Source organism: Salvia splendens, chromosome 16 (genome assembly GCF_004379255.2).
Source record: "Salvia splendens isolate huo1 chromosome 16, SspV2, whole genome shotgun sequence".
NCBI classification, from domain to species: domain Eukaryota; kingdom Viridiplantae; phylum Streptophyta; class Magnoliopsida; order Lamiales; family Lamiaceae; genus Salvia; species Salvia splendens.
The window spans coordinates 10,674,570-10,688,969 of NC_056047.1; the positions used below are offsets into that span (position 1 = coordinate 10,674,570).

The 14,400-nt window shown below is 37.5% G+C and overlaps 3 protein-coding genes across 3 annotated transcripts; 1 reads left to right on the plus strand and 2 right to left on the minus strand.

Moving 5' to 3' along the window:
- The first annotated feature begins 1,782 nt into the window (after positions 1 to 1,782).
- LOC121771232 (E3 ubiquitin-protein ligase RLIM-like) lies at positions 1,783 to 3,776 on the plus strand. The gene is made up of 5 exons (XM_042168009.1): positions 1,783 to 1,822; positions 2,274 to 2,362; positions 2,541 to 2,868; positions 3,004 to 3,113; positions 3,604 to 3,776. Exons 2-5 carry the CDS (start codon positions 2,279 to 2,281, stop codon positions 3,622 to 3,624), a joined length of 543 nt encoding a protein of 180 aa, XP_042023943.1. The 5' UTR covers positions 1,783 to 1,822; positions 2,274 to 2,278; the 3' UTR covers positions 3,625 to 3,776.
- Positions 3,777 to 3,876: 100 nt separating this feature from the next.
- On the minus strand, positions 3,877 to 7,818 carry LOC121771229 (truncated transcription factor CAULIFLOWER A-like). Its single transcript, XM_042168003.1, has 8 exons — positions 7,416 to 7,818; positions 5,725 to 5,803; positions 5,220 to 5,284; positions 5,028 to 5,127; positions 4,898 to 4,939; positions 4,503 to 4,544; positions 4,296 to 4,438; positions 3,877 to 4,198 (listed from the first exon to the last, which is right to left on the minus strand). The coding sequence occupies exons 1-8, from the start codon at positions 7,598 to 7,600 to the stop codon at positions 4,099 to 4,101; spliced, it is 756 nt and encodes a 251-aa protein (XP_042023937.1). The 5' UTR covers positions 7,601 to 7,818; the 3' UTR covers positions 3,877 to 4,098.
- A 1,222-nt stretch (positions 7,819 to 9,040) lies between these two features.
- LOC121770169 (piriformospora indica-insensitive protein 2-like) lies at positions 9,041 to 9,692 on the minus strand. Its single transcript, XM_042166953.1, has 2 exons — positions 9,608 to 9,692; positions 9,041 to 9,420 (listed from the first exon to the last, which is right to left on the minus strand). Exons 1-2 carry the CDS (start codon positions 9,690 to 9,692, stop codon positions 9,041 to 9,043), a joined length of 465 nt encoding a protein of 154 aa, XP_042022887.1.
- Positions 9,693 to 14,400: the final 4,708 nt, after the last annotated feature.

Here is a 14,400-nt window from a genome sequence, read left to right on the forward strand (position 1 = left end):
ATTAGGGTTTTAGGAAATTTTAGTATCTTTAGGGTTTATGATGTTCGGAGAAGAAGACCGTTATTGGGCCACATTATGGGCTTAACAGCTGGGCTTCTGTTTGAGAATATGCAGTTTGATCCATAACAATTTCACACCATTAACAGGCAAGTTTTTGTTCTTTTAATTGGAGAAGGTTTTCACTAATTGATAGTAATAATACTTTTATGGGAATATAGTTAAAATGATAAAAATGTGTAATTTTTATCAAAGTAATAATATAATTTTTTTAGTTATGAGAAAATTTAAATATTTAAATAAATTTCAAAATTTTCTATCAAATTAAACAACATTTTCTTTTAATCTTTTATACTGATACATATTTTAAGCATTTAAAAAAAAAAATGCTTTCACATGCACAACAATATTATCTTCCAAGTCTTAAAGTCTAATTGTGTAACTTATATATTATTGACATTTAGGTAATCGGAATGGATCACTTCATACATTATATGCTACATTTTCTAATACACTACTAATAAGTTGACATGTGGATCTCTTATATGGAAATAAAAGTTATTTTCAATACCTTACCCTCCCCCACTAGTTGAATTGAAATAATTATATTAACTGAAAGAGCTGTAATTATATGTGCTAGAAAATTAATTACTTTTCACAATGAAAAAAATCTTTGATTTTCTACTGCATGGCACGACACAAATTTTATTGTAAAAGTGATAAAGTAAAAAGTGATAAAAAAAATAATTATAATATTATTAGGTGAATTAGAATAAATAAGAGAGTGGGGTAAATGAAAATAAAATGATTATGAGTATATATAAGTTGGTTTAGTGGTAACGTGATACTCCCTCTGCCCCCAAATATTGTTCCACTTTGACCCGAGACGGATTTTAAGAAATGTAATGAAAAGTAAGTTGAAAAAGTTAGTGGAATGTGGATCATACTTTTATATATTAGTTTTATAATAAAATATGCGTATGAATTAGTAAGTAGAATATGAGGTCCATTATAAAAAATGGTAAAAATTAAAATGAGACAAATTTTATGGGACAGATGGAAATGGAAAAATGAGACAAACTTTCAGGGACGAAGGCAGTAAGTAATATATATATAGCCAAAGGTCTAATGTTTAAGTTCACCGTAACTAGTGGCAGACACAGGTACAAGAGGGGCCCCTAAAAAAATCTCATATATTTATGCTTCAAAATTTTTCTAAAATTTTTAGAAAATATCTTAATGTCTTTGAAGTTTAAGTTGTTGGAGATTTGATGGAAAGGAGAGGCTGAAATTTAGAATTGTACTCCTCGAAAAGAAAGCTTACAACAACTGCCGCAAATGGAGTTTGGGAAGAAGATGAAATACTAATAAAAAGCTGTTAAATTAATATGTAATAGACGTAGTTGAGTAATAATTGTAAAAATTGGATAGTTGCATACCATATCGTTGCCAAAGATAATAGTAAAAATTGACAGAGGAGGAAGGTTGAAATCTAATTGAAGTTGGATTGGGTCAATTAAATTAAATATCCGATGAAAAATAAACTGTATTTATCATATCACACATACGTATAATATTAAATTTTACTATATAAATATACTACTACTATTATTTTGGAAACAGCTACGCGAGTAATAAAACTCCTCTTAAAAGAAATATCAATGAAAAAAGAATCCTAAATACCTATTTTCCCGGTAAAATATCTTCTTTATGAGAGTACAAAAATAAATAAAATAGATCCCATGATTTCTTATTCAATCGTTTTCACTAATCAGCACCCCCATAAAACCTCAGTTCAGTTCAGTATATTCTTCTTCGAGAAAAGGTAAACCATCGTGTAGTTGCGTTTTTTACTCGCATGAAATACCTGGCCCTCTCTCTTTTAATGTTTCTTGAATCGTCCATGCATTCGTGTGAACAGTATATTTTTTTATTCGTAATTTGAATTTGTGATGACCATCATTGCTATGGTTCCAAAAAGTTCAATTCTTTTCTTGTTTTTCGTTTTTCTTATCTAAGAATTTTATTTTTTCCATGATCAAATCCGCAATTCATAAGTAGTCATATTATCTAATCATCTGATTTTTTTGTGTTGCTTTCTATCATTTAAACGAAGCATAAAAATTTAGGAACCTTCCATTGAATTATAGCATAATGTTGTTGTCTACAATCACCTGCTGGTTGAGCTGTAACTAATTATAATGTTTAATCTGTTTTTTTTAAAACATTGTGATTGATAGTTACCCTGATTTAAAGGTTTAAATTTTTTTATGCAGAGATCATGGGTGGCTTTTGTAGTTGTTTTCATGCCCCTGGTAGCCATAGTTTTTGTCTTGGATGCTTATTCAATAAGCTTAAGAATAAGGTATGGTTAAACCTAATCTTTGAGCAATGGCCATATTGCTGTGCTTCTTTCATGGCAGAGTATGAAAGGAAGGGTGTGTTTTTGATGTATAACTGTTGAAATTTAGCTTGCCCCTGGTAGCCATAGTAGTTGGTTTCTTGAGGTTATAGTGGAAGCTAAACTTATCTCCATTATGCAGCCTGCGAATGTATATATACCTAATGAGCACACAACTTCTACGATTCCTTTGACCACAACACCGGCTGCTAGCAGGCCTAACGACATAGCTGTTAGTAGCACTGCCAGTTCCAGACAACATGATGGAGAAAGTTTGCAGGTTCAGCCCGAGCCATTTCCACGAAGTGATGTGCACGTTGTCACAAAATCCGAACAAGGGGTGCGGATATTTGTCACCCCCGATCCACTGCAGAAGATTAAATCCTATGTAAAAGCTCTGCCATCTGATTCAGACAGATTCAAATGTGTGTTTCCAGATGACCGGGATGAGTGTCCAACATGTCTTGAAGGTATAATATGTAGGTTTATGAGTTTATCCCTCTCTCTTGTGCACATAGTGGATGGATAAAGCAAGGTTATTGAAATGCACATTCAAAACTGTTACAGTCACTTGATTTCATCTTGCTCCTTTGCCTTGTTAACAGAATATACCTCTGAAAATCCTAAGATAACGACAAAGTGTAATCATCATTATCACCTCAGCTGTATCTACGAGTGGATGGAGAGAAGCGAAAATTGTCCGGTTTGTGGGAAGGTATTCTTTCTTCTGTCAATCCATCTAGATATAATTGTTGTTGCATCATGCTTCTCTACACTGCAAACAGAGTAACCAGCATTTCCTTTTGATGTAATAACAAAATTAAATGAATGTATTGCCCAAATCTCAGAAATAGCAGCTGCTTAAGTGAGAAATATGTAGTCACTTTTTGCTCTATTATCAAAGAATAGTTGACATCTTATATGAAATATTATCAATGGAAGTCACAGTTACACCAAATATTAGGAGCAAAATGGCTTCAGAGTATTATCATTGGTTAAGAATATTAAGAAATATACATAACTGAAACACCAGATGAAAGTGGCTCAAAGGAAAAACATAATTGCAAACAGTATGATGATAAGTTGTAAATATCGACATAAACTTTTTTCACTTGGAACCTTATAAGATGGTATATTTGAACTCTATATAGTGAAATATACCATGATCATACCCCCCACTGAATTTTCCCCTTGGTTTTGTCTAGATGATGCTCTTTGACGAATGAAGCTGAACGACAGTCAATTCGCATCAACGAATCCCCACAACCATGTTCATGAATACTCTTCATATCATAGTACATTTCTTGTTTTCGTCGCTCCAAATTTTGTTAATGGATCGTATTCTTGATGATGATGATGATCTTCCTATTCTTTATAACTTTTCGTATGTTAAGTATGTCAGTATGTGCATATTTTCGGTCACATTTAAATTTCATTTGTAACTTCACTACAGCTGATGATCAACAATGAAAGTGCCATTTTCACACAGGTACAAATTACACACATTTTATATAACTCAAGAATCCAACAAGTTATTCCTCGGTTTACAGTGGGGCTGTAGAGCATATGTAGGCCCACAAATTTACACACATGAATAACTCATGGTATACACTCAAAATGTAAGAACAACAGCAACATACATAAAATACAGCATATTATCCTCACACAGATAACTACTAATTCCCCACGAACGTTGGATTTCACGCAGCAAAGCATCCCAGATGGCATGAGTAGAGTGAATCAAGAGTGAGGTCGAGCTCATTCCTTCTCGCTTCTGATTCTTCGTCGTATGTGCCTCCTCTGCATCAACGACATGTGAGAAGAGGATGGAATTCTAATGCTAAAGCTAGGTAGAGCTGGATTTTGACAACATCTAAACATTGTGTGAGAAACTTACCCCATGTTTAAGGAAGGAAGTCGAGATGCCATGAGGTATTGAGGTTGTGGTGGCGGCAGCGGAGGCAGCGCCGCTGTGTTAGTGGTAGGGTTTCGCTGCTCCCATTGTGTCTGCTGCCCCAATTCCTTTTCCTTGTATTTGATCTATTTCATGAAACAGTAAAGTTAATGGCTATTCCTCACAAAAGGAGAGAGAGAGAGAGGTCACCTTCTTTGCTAGCATGCTGTTTTCCTCTTGGATAGCCTTCTCCTGCAATAATTTTAATTAAAAAGAAGCAGCAGAAGAAGTTGAGATTAGGCATTGCATAATTAGGACTTAGAAGCATCAACTAAGAGAAAAAGAATCTTATTTTGCACAACGCCCCAAACATTTTAGTTATATATATATTGTAATTGGATTTATTCACTACTATCATCATCTCATTAATTCAATGACTTGAAGTCCAACAAATTATATTAACATCTTAACTGTAAGCTGTAAAAGAATATTACAAAATGTAATTACTGATGATCTTCTTAAAGAACTATTGGTGGTATTCAACTAAGGTGCACACATATATGAATAAGAAAATATATGTAACGTGGATCGGAGAAGGGACAGACCTTCCGCTGCAACTCCGAGATTGAATCAAACAAGAGCTGATTCTGCAGATATTAAAAACCAATCTCATTAGCGGTTGATGTTTGCAAAGTAACAGGTTCATATACATATGTATAAATCGATGAACCATACTTTTCTTGATCGGATGGTCTTAAGAGCACCGTCAAGTTGTTGCTCCAAGTTCTGCAGATCTTTCACGCTCATCGTGTCCAGATCTTCGCCCATGTAGTGCCTGACCAGTTAGGGATATTTGAAAACACACAAACAAATCACTAATCACAAATTTGCCTGTGAATATTGTACACTACTTGACCAGTACTTTACCTATGATTTCTTTGCAAGAGCTCAATTCTGGCCTTAAGTTTGCTGTGTTCGAGAGTCCAATTAACCTGCAAATGTCTCATAAAATTATATATGGCCACCCTTGTTAAATTTATTAAGATCAGGTGACAACGTACATAAGTTTAATGTTACTAGCACAAAAAGATTACTAATTTATTAGATTAGAGTTGGTCTTTGGATATCTGATCATGTTGCACCCTTTTTCAGCAAGGGTTAATCAAACCAGTAAATTTAATGGTTAGCTGAATTCGGATGCAATGGTTCACATCCCAACCCAATGTGAGGATCGAGGATAGACAACGTGCACATGCATACCCGTGCACCATCTTCGTGGTCACTTGAGCTAGCCCAAGTTAACAAATTGAACTCCATTGTGGATTTATCGTGAATATATTTCGATCTCATTAATTGCAAAATTGAACACCATCAAATAACTAGATACACCTACTGTAGTTAATTAGGACATTGGATTATAAATATCACTTACAGGCGACTCAGGCTCATTAGCGATTAACTGTCTTTCTGCAAATGAGTATCTTTCATACTTCTCCAAAATCCTGTCCATGCTGTTTCAAATTTCACCAAATTAAAATCAATCAACTAAATATAAACATGTGCTCCATTATGCCCATGATGTATAACAATCTTTAATCCACCAGCAAAGGAAACATAAAATGGCGTACTTTATGCCCATTATGTATCTCACATTTATATACTACTATTAGTTTTAAAATGTAAGTAAAATGAGTTAATAAATGTGAAATCTATTTATCAAAAATTGTAAAAATAAAAAGAGAAATTTCATAGAAAATGTCCCAAATAAAAAGGACACAGGAAGTATAACATTATGTTTGGTGCCCTAAAAATAATTTACTCATTTAAAAAGAGATAAATACATGAGGAATTTCAAATTGAGTATGGTTCACACAAAGTTTCTAGCATATTTTATTTAAGACATAAATTTCATGGTAATAGTAGTATAAGTTCATATGATGATTTATAAACTTAAAATATTTAACCGCTTAGTCATATGATGATATTGTTTTTCTTTATACATGTAAAGATGTCAAAGAAAAATTTATTGAGTGACATATCACCACTCCTATCCACGTCATATTTATTGGGTGACTTGGGAAACTTACAAAGTTAAGCGAAAAATATATTGAACATGAAACTGTAACATATAATTCAACCATCAATCTTTTACTTCACCTCCAATCTCCATTATCCACAAATCCAAAAAATAATCCGATGTATTTTTAAAAAAGTTTACACAAATAAGACAGAAAATAAGTTATTATATGACCCTAGCTACATAGCTTCCTCTCTATAAAGATCCATCTGCTCACATTACTTCTAGTTGCTGCAAATATCCGAAAATTTAATAACGTGAATTACTTATGTACATTCAGTTTTTCCGTTTGAGAAAAAGATCGGTGTATCATAAGTAATTCAACATAATTAGGTGAGTAAATGGAAACCAAAATTCTCCTTCTCATTTTAATTTCCAAACAAAAGAATGGTAACTGTCCATTTTCTAGCAATTTGAGGAAATCGTTGAATGTCAAGCAATACACAAAATATCGCGTCTAACTAGGTTTAGAAATTTCCTACATCCTCGAAACAAAGCAAAACGAAGCAGAAATTGTCAGGAAAAGATGATGGTATATGGATTAAAATGCAGTGAAACCCCATAAGTCAAAACGTGAAGTCGACACGTGTTTGAAGTACCATAACACTATGACAAGAAGGGCTAACTCTACACAAAAAACTACAGATCCACGCAACCCTTCAATCTTCATAAATACAGGACTACTCCAATAAACTCCCTCCTTCAATTTTTAATCTAGCTCATAATTATTCCAGGACAAAATTAAACAATACAAGGGGAGATTAATTGCCAAGACACGACAAAAAAAGGAAGACCTAAAACCTAAATACAAACAAAAAAGAATAAAAACCAGACCTAAACCTAAACCTCTCACACAAATCTAATGCTAAAACCAAGCAAACAAAATCAAGATCTAAGCTTTTTAGTTGAACAAACAGCATAACAAAAAACACTACTTTAAAAAAAATGAAAACCTAAATTCAAGAAAGTAGCAGATCTTGAAAACCTAGATAAAAAAAACAAGAAGAATTAACAAAAAAAATTGAAAAAGAGGAGTTAGGAGTTACCAAGAATCAGTAGAGTACTCAAAGAGCTTCCCCTTGTGAGAGAAAACAATCAAAGCGACCTCAGCATCGCAAAGCACAGAGATCTCATGAGCTTTCTTCAGCAAGCCAGCCCTCCTCTTGGAGAAAGTCACCTGTCTGTTGATCTTGTTTTCAATCCTCTTCAGCTGTACCTTCCCTCTACCCATCCTTTCTCTCTCTAGACTCTCTTTCTCTCTCTTGATCTTTGGTCCCAAGGCCTAAAAATGGAAACCCTGAGATTCAGGATATTATAAGTTCAACCCACACGGAAGGAGAAAGTGTTTTATTTTGGAGTTTTAGTCATTTCTCTCTTGGTAAAAAAAGTGAGGTGGAGAGAAGCCCAGGGTTTATCTTATTACAGTTTCTGCTCCCACTTTTTTTAAAATTGCAATGCGGGCTTCTTTTTGGGTGAAAAAACGAAATGGTGGTGTTCGTGTTGAATAATTGTAATCGTAAATGGGGCAAATTTAACATGCTGTCTGTGAAAGCGGGTACAGTGTGGGAATGGTGGGATGTGAAATCACAAATACCGCCAATGAGGAAAACCAGGCGGTTTTTTAAGGATTTGCTGTCAAGCGCTCATTGGTTGGAGATCTTTGTCCACCGGTTTATGAGATTACACGGCGTTGTGACACAAACCGTACGACTTTGACAGCATTGGCTGGAGGTGTTATACGTACGGGTACGGCCCTTCCTACTCTCTCTCTGTGTTTACTGTATGATGTATTCGGCGCATTTCTCTTTTGCTGTCTTTTCACCACTATTTCATTAGCTGTTTTATGACTCTACTTTGTAGAATTGAACTGTAGTACTCCATTAAGTTTAGAATAAAAGGTTAATTTTGGTTCTAAACATACGACCGATATATGAATTTGATCTAAAACATTCACTTTTTAAAAAACGGGTCCATAACAAATGAAATTCGTGTCCGTCCGGTCCTTTTTTACGGTTCTGTCAATTTTCGACGGTCAACTGTTAATTAGTGTTTTGTTGACCGGATTAGACATTTTTTATATTGTAGCTAATATTTAATTTTTTTAAAAAATTTCTGAAATATTTGAACAATAAAAAATCCTTAGATAAAAACATGAAAAACATGAATCAAAATCATTTTTTTATTCTCCCTCTCATTCATTTCTTCTAGCCCACACAACTAAGAACCTAATTTTCTTTCTCTACAACTTGGTCCAAAACCCGTCGGACTTGTCGAATATGGAGAGGTCGAACTGTTACAGAAGTTCCGGCGACAGCGGCGGCCCATCGACGAGACAAAGCCGTCACCGTTAACCTCAGTTGCCGTTTCCGACGAAGCAATTGAATTTAGATTTTAAATTTAGACTTTTGCATTTAATTTTGAATTTTGAATTGAGTAAAGGCCAAAACTGGGTCCTGAACATGTGCCCATTTTATGATTTTGGTTCATTAATTATCTTTTGAATTTTTGCATGCCAAACATTTCAACTCGGATCACAATCCAAAGTTAACTTTTCCGTCAAATTTTAACGGTCAACGTTTTTAATCCCGATTTTGACCAAATTATGCTATTAAATATGATTAATAACTCCTTAATTATATCATTAATTAATTATTTTAATAAACAAATAATATTATTTTAATAACTCCACCTTCTTCAAGCACGTGAGATTCTCTGTAATTTTTCCAGAGAATCCGTTGTGGCTCAAATCGAGCTTCACCAACGCAGTCGCGGATCCGATTGATTCCGGCATCGCTCCTTGGAAGGCATTCTCGCTCAGATATAGAATCTTTAGCTTCTTCATGTTCCGAAAAGCATCCATTGGGATCTCGCCGGAGAATCTGTTTCTCAAGAGCGTGAGCTGCTCGAGATAGGCGAACTCACCGATCCAGTTGGAGACGCCGCCGGAGCCGCCGCTTTCGGTGAGAACCAGTCGCCGCAGTCGTATTAGGTTTCCGATTTTGCCGCTGAGGGAGCCGATTAGAGCGGGATTCTCGATGAAGATCAGCTCCTCTAACGAGGAATTGAGGGGTGAGGGTGGAGTTAGGGTTGCAGGGGGGGTTGGGGTGCAGTCGAAGACATATCCGAAGCTGAGCTCGGTGACGTGCGAGGTATGGCGGGGGTGTAGATGAAGTCGCAGGCGACGCCGTGGGGGCGGAGGAGCAGAGGTCGTCGGGGAAGAGGCGGCGCTAGGGGGTGCCTGGGCTGACGGAGTCGAGGATGCGGTAGAGCGCGTCTTGCTCCACCGGGTTGATGATACGAGACATTAATGTCATATCTTCCATATCTTTTATTTAGTTATCTTTTGATTCATAGTATCTTTTCATATATTGTTTTCTTGTTCCGTAAGCTACTATTCTAGTATTATAAATAGAGATAGGTTGTTATCATTTTATTCATTCAACCAATTAATGAAATTAGTATTTCGCCCAACTTGGCTTGAATCACAAAACTCTAATTCTCTATCGCTGCCGACGAGAACCTCTCTCGCGCCCAGCACCCCTCTGCCGGACGTCTTCACCAACCCAAATCTCTTGGGCGCTTGACGACCACGACTTCGGTTTATTGATTGTGTGGAATTCGAACGTTAAGGAAGGCTACCCTTAACAACTGGTGCTTTCATTGAGAGCTCACACTCCACAACACAAATCAAACCATAGCTACGTCGCTGCCCGACGGGAATCGACCCGCGCACAGCAACTAGCCACACCGCTGCTTGACGGAATCATTCCGTACACCCTCCGCAGCACCACCATCACCGCCGCATCTCGTGCTGATCCTCCATCTCCTCCTTATCGGAGGCAACGCTCAGGAATTGATCGGTGATCCATCGCGTCGCTTGTCGGCGATGACCCGCCGCGGGGATGGTCAACCGGGGCTGTCCCTGAGCGATAATCTGGAAGGCAGCAATCCGCCGCGTGCCTTCCCGAGATCGAGTGAGATTTCCTCCGCCGGGCTGGAGAAGATCATGGCCCGATTTGATAAATTGGAGTTCAGGCTGGAATCACGATGTGAAGAAATCGACCGTTGTGTGACAAAATTGCAGGCGTCAAGAGCAGCATATGGACAACAACACTATGTGGACTTCTATTCTGGATCTAGGCGTCGCCGGACTTGGTGGGATCCGCCCTCCCGAACATCCGGTTGTCGTGTGGAAGAGATTCGCGCTCCTCCGTTGCCGGAACCACCGCCACAGCCGGTACCAGAACTGTTCTATGGTCTGCCGCCTTGTGAAACATCGGACACTCCCGCATCAAAACACACGACGCGCCCCTCTTTCGGGCCCCGGGGCTTTCTTCACGCTGATTCAGCCGTGCCGTCACGATTCCTACCTAGTGCGTATACTGACCAGCAGCGAGAGCAGCCCCAAAACCGGAACTGGCACCTGCACCCCACATTCCAAAGCTCCCGTACCCCCACACATCCACAGCTCGTTCTCGACCAGAAGCCACCGCTGCAGCACGTGCTCGACCAACAACCACAGCCAAGTCACCGCCACGCAGCAGCGCCACCTGCCCCTGCTGTTGCACTGCCCCCACCACTGCACATGGATCAGCAACGATCACCATCCTGCTGCCATCCTACGACTCACCTCCGTCAAGCTGAGGCCTGCCTCGAATTGCCCACTATGAAGCAGCCCCTGCTCCAACGCCCGCCCTCCTGCCTGCATCCACCGAGCCTCCACTCCGCTACGAAGCTTGTTTCTTGTGAAGAGAAATACTTGGGAATTGAGGGTGATTCAAAAGTGTTGAATCAAGTTGACTTGCGGCTCAATGAGAAGAAATTAGTAGATGAAGAAGTACGAGCTATAGAGGTGGATAAAATTAATGAGGATGATGGTCTTCATGATTCAAGTAAAATTGCAGCATTTAATTTCGATGGTTGTCTCCCAAAGACATCTGTGAAGGGAGTGAATGCAGATACATGGTCCCTCGTGTCTCCTTCAATACCAGAGAAGCTCCATAACCGGTATAAAGATGAGCTACATGATGCTCGCGAAGATACGGTTAATGGGTTATCAATTACTCTCGTATGGGTGTGAAGATGATGGGGGAACTTGATAACAAGCCATTTCATGTTACGATCATGAGGAAGTTCACTGAGGATGTTTACATCGAATATGCAATAGTAGGTTATTGGAGATTGAAACAACGATCGTGTCCGTTTGTTCCAGGAGGAGATACCTCGCCGAAGCTTCTGCGTTCGACTCTTCGTTGCTTCGTGGTTCCCACCTTGAGGACAAGGTGGATTTTAACCGTGGGGGAGTTGATACGAGACATTAATGCCATATCTTCCATATCTTTTATTTAGTTATCTTTGGATTCATAGTATCTTTTCATATATTGTTTTCTTGTTCCGTAAGCTAGTATTCTAGGATTATAGATAGGGATAGGTTGTTATCATTTTATTCATTCAACCAATTAATGAAATCAGTATCTCGCCCAACTTGGCTTGAATTACAAAACTCTAATTCTCTATCGCTGCCGACGAGAACCTCTCTCGCGCCTAGCACCCATCTGTCGGATGTCTTCGCCGACCCAAATCTCTTGGGCGCTCTACGACCACGGCTTCCGTTTCTTGATTGTGTGGAATTCGAACGTTAAGGAAGGCTACCCTTAACAGTTGAGCAGCGGCTGGGCGAGGACGGAGGCGGTGAGAATGGAGAAGAGGGCGAGGAGGACGGTGTGTGTGGAAGCCATTTTCTTTTTAATATTATTTATTTTGTATTTTAAATGATAATTTATTAAAATAATTAATGTTATAATTAAGGAGTTATTAATCATATTTAATAGCTTAATTTGGTCAAAATCTGGATTAAAAACGTTGACCATTAAAATTTGATGGAACAGTTAATTTTGGACCGATTGTGATCCGAGTTGAAATGTTTGGGATGCAAAAATTCAAAAGATAATGTCTAGGACCAAAATCATAAAATTAAATATATGTTCAGGACCAGTTTTGGCCTTTACTCTTTTGAATCTTGAATGTAAGCCTCTGAATCTATGTTCCTGAATTTCGACAATGTTGAAATGCATATTAAGTTTTGAAACTGGATTTGAAACATCCACAAAACATTATGGACTACAATGTCGTCGAAGATGAAGCAGAAAAATAGAACAAAATACTGTCAAACTAGTCCAACATATTCATTATCAAAATCAAATACGTCATGAATATTTGCAATAATTAGATGACTAATAATCAAAGATTAAGCCTAATCAGGTCAAAATTTTGCTAATCGACGGTTGACCGTCAAAAATTAATAAAACCGTTTAAATGGACCGGATTGACACGAATTTCATTTGGTATGGACCCGTTTTTCAAAAAGTGAATGTTTTGGACCAAATTCGTATATCGATCATATGTTTAGGACCAAAATTGACCTTTACTCTTAAGTTTATTACGGATTAGGGATTATGGATACTGGTTTCTTGGAATTTTTGCAAAAGGTTGAAATCCCAACCCTAACCTAAGGGGCTTCACATCCCGACCGACAGTGTTGTTAGGTGTGTTCATTTAGGATACGTAGTGGCCGACTAAGGGGAGAGCCATTAACCCGTTGTCCTGCCAGAAGCCCACCCCCAAGGCTCACACTTGTACCTGAGAGATGTTGAAACTACACAACAATAGTGGGAAATGAACCAACTGCGCTGCCCCTGCGAGCAGGGATATCTAATATCATAAACATTGGTCAAATTCTAGTATTTTCCATGAATTCTAAAAATAGTCTAATATATCACAAACTTTACATTTAATTTAGTTTTATATATCACAAACTTTACAATTAATTTTGATATTTTTCATGGCGGATCAATCACTATATCCGGCTAACGTATGTGTCTTTTTTTTATCCTGACACAACTAAATCAACGTAACTTTTTATCCTACTTGCGACGAACTTTAAAAGTTTCCTAAAATATCACAAACATTTCCTAGTTCTCATGGAATGTCTTATTCATTTCGCGAAATGTAAAATTTAGGATATTTTAGATCATTTTTAAAGTTCGTGAAAAAACCTTCCCTTCATAATACATGTAATATTTGATGGATCAGCTGCAGCATAGCTCAAAGCAGGAATGAAGAAGCAATACAAATTGCCTTGATTGAGGGTTAACGGATCTTACCCCTCTATCCCTTCTTAAGTGATTCATAGTATTTTCTTTTGAGATGTCCCAAGATGAATGAGTCATTTCGTTTTTGACATTCACTCTCTTACTTTTTGCTCTATTTTATTTTCTCTCTTACTTTATTTTCATTCACTTAACTACCAGAACCTCATTTTCTTAAAGCACGTGTCATATAGAAATGTCTCATTAAGTGAGGAACATAGGGATTATTAAGTAGTAAACCCTAATTTAGAGATCCATAAATCAATAATAAAATTGTACAATAAAGTCTAACCGAAAACTACTACAATTAAATTGAAATAAAATTAATTGTGACTATATCATACGGACTAAGTTATGGCAGAATTTTGTGTACTGATTCAACCTGCTAGTTTGACCCATCCCTAATTGAGGTTTATTAATTATTTTAGTTGTAAAATTGAAACGTTGAATAATTATAATACAAAAAATTTATTATTTATTCGGGAAAATAAAAATTATAAGGCTAGGAATAATGTTGAATAAAAATGAAAATATTGTGGAATGATACTTATAGTGTAAAATTTGAATTAAAAAAAATTAAGACATTCTGCCCGACTTGTGTGCCTACAACGCCGACGGACCTCCAGGCCAAGCTGCAACGAGGCACGGCCTTCGGCCGCAGCAGGTTCACCGAACACGGCTCAGACAGGGCGTAGCTCACCTCCAACGCGCCGAGCTCCAACCGGACCCAGGTGCGATCCGGCCCTCCTCCCGGCCTTGCAATGTGGATGCTCTAATGCACATTTGGTAAAATAAAATAGATGAATTGATTTTTATTTTAAGGGACGGAGGTAGTAGTCGTGAAAAATGCATTTTAATGTTTGTGGTCTGACTTGGGGGCGCA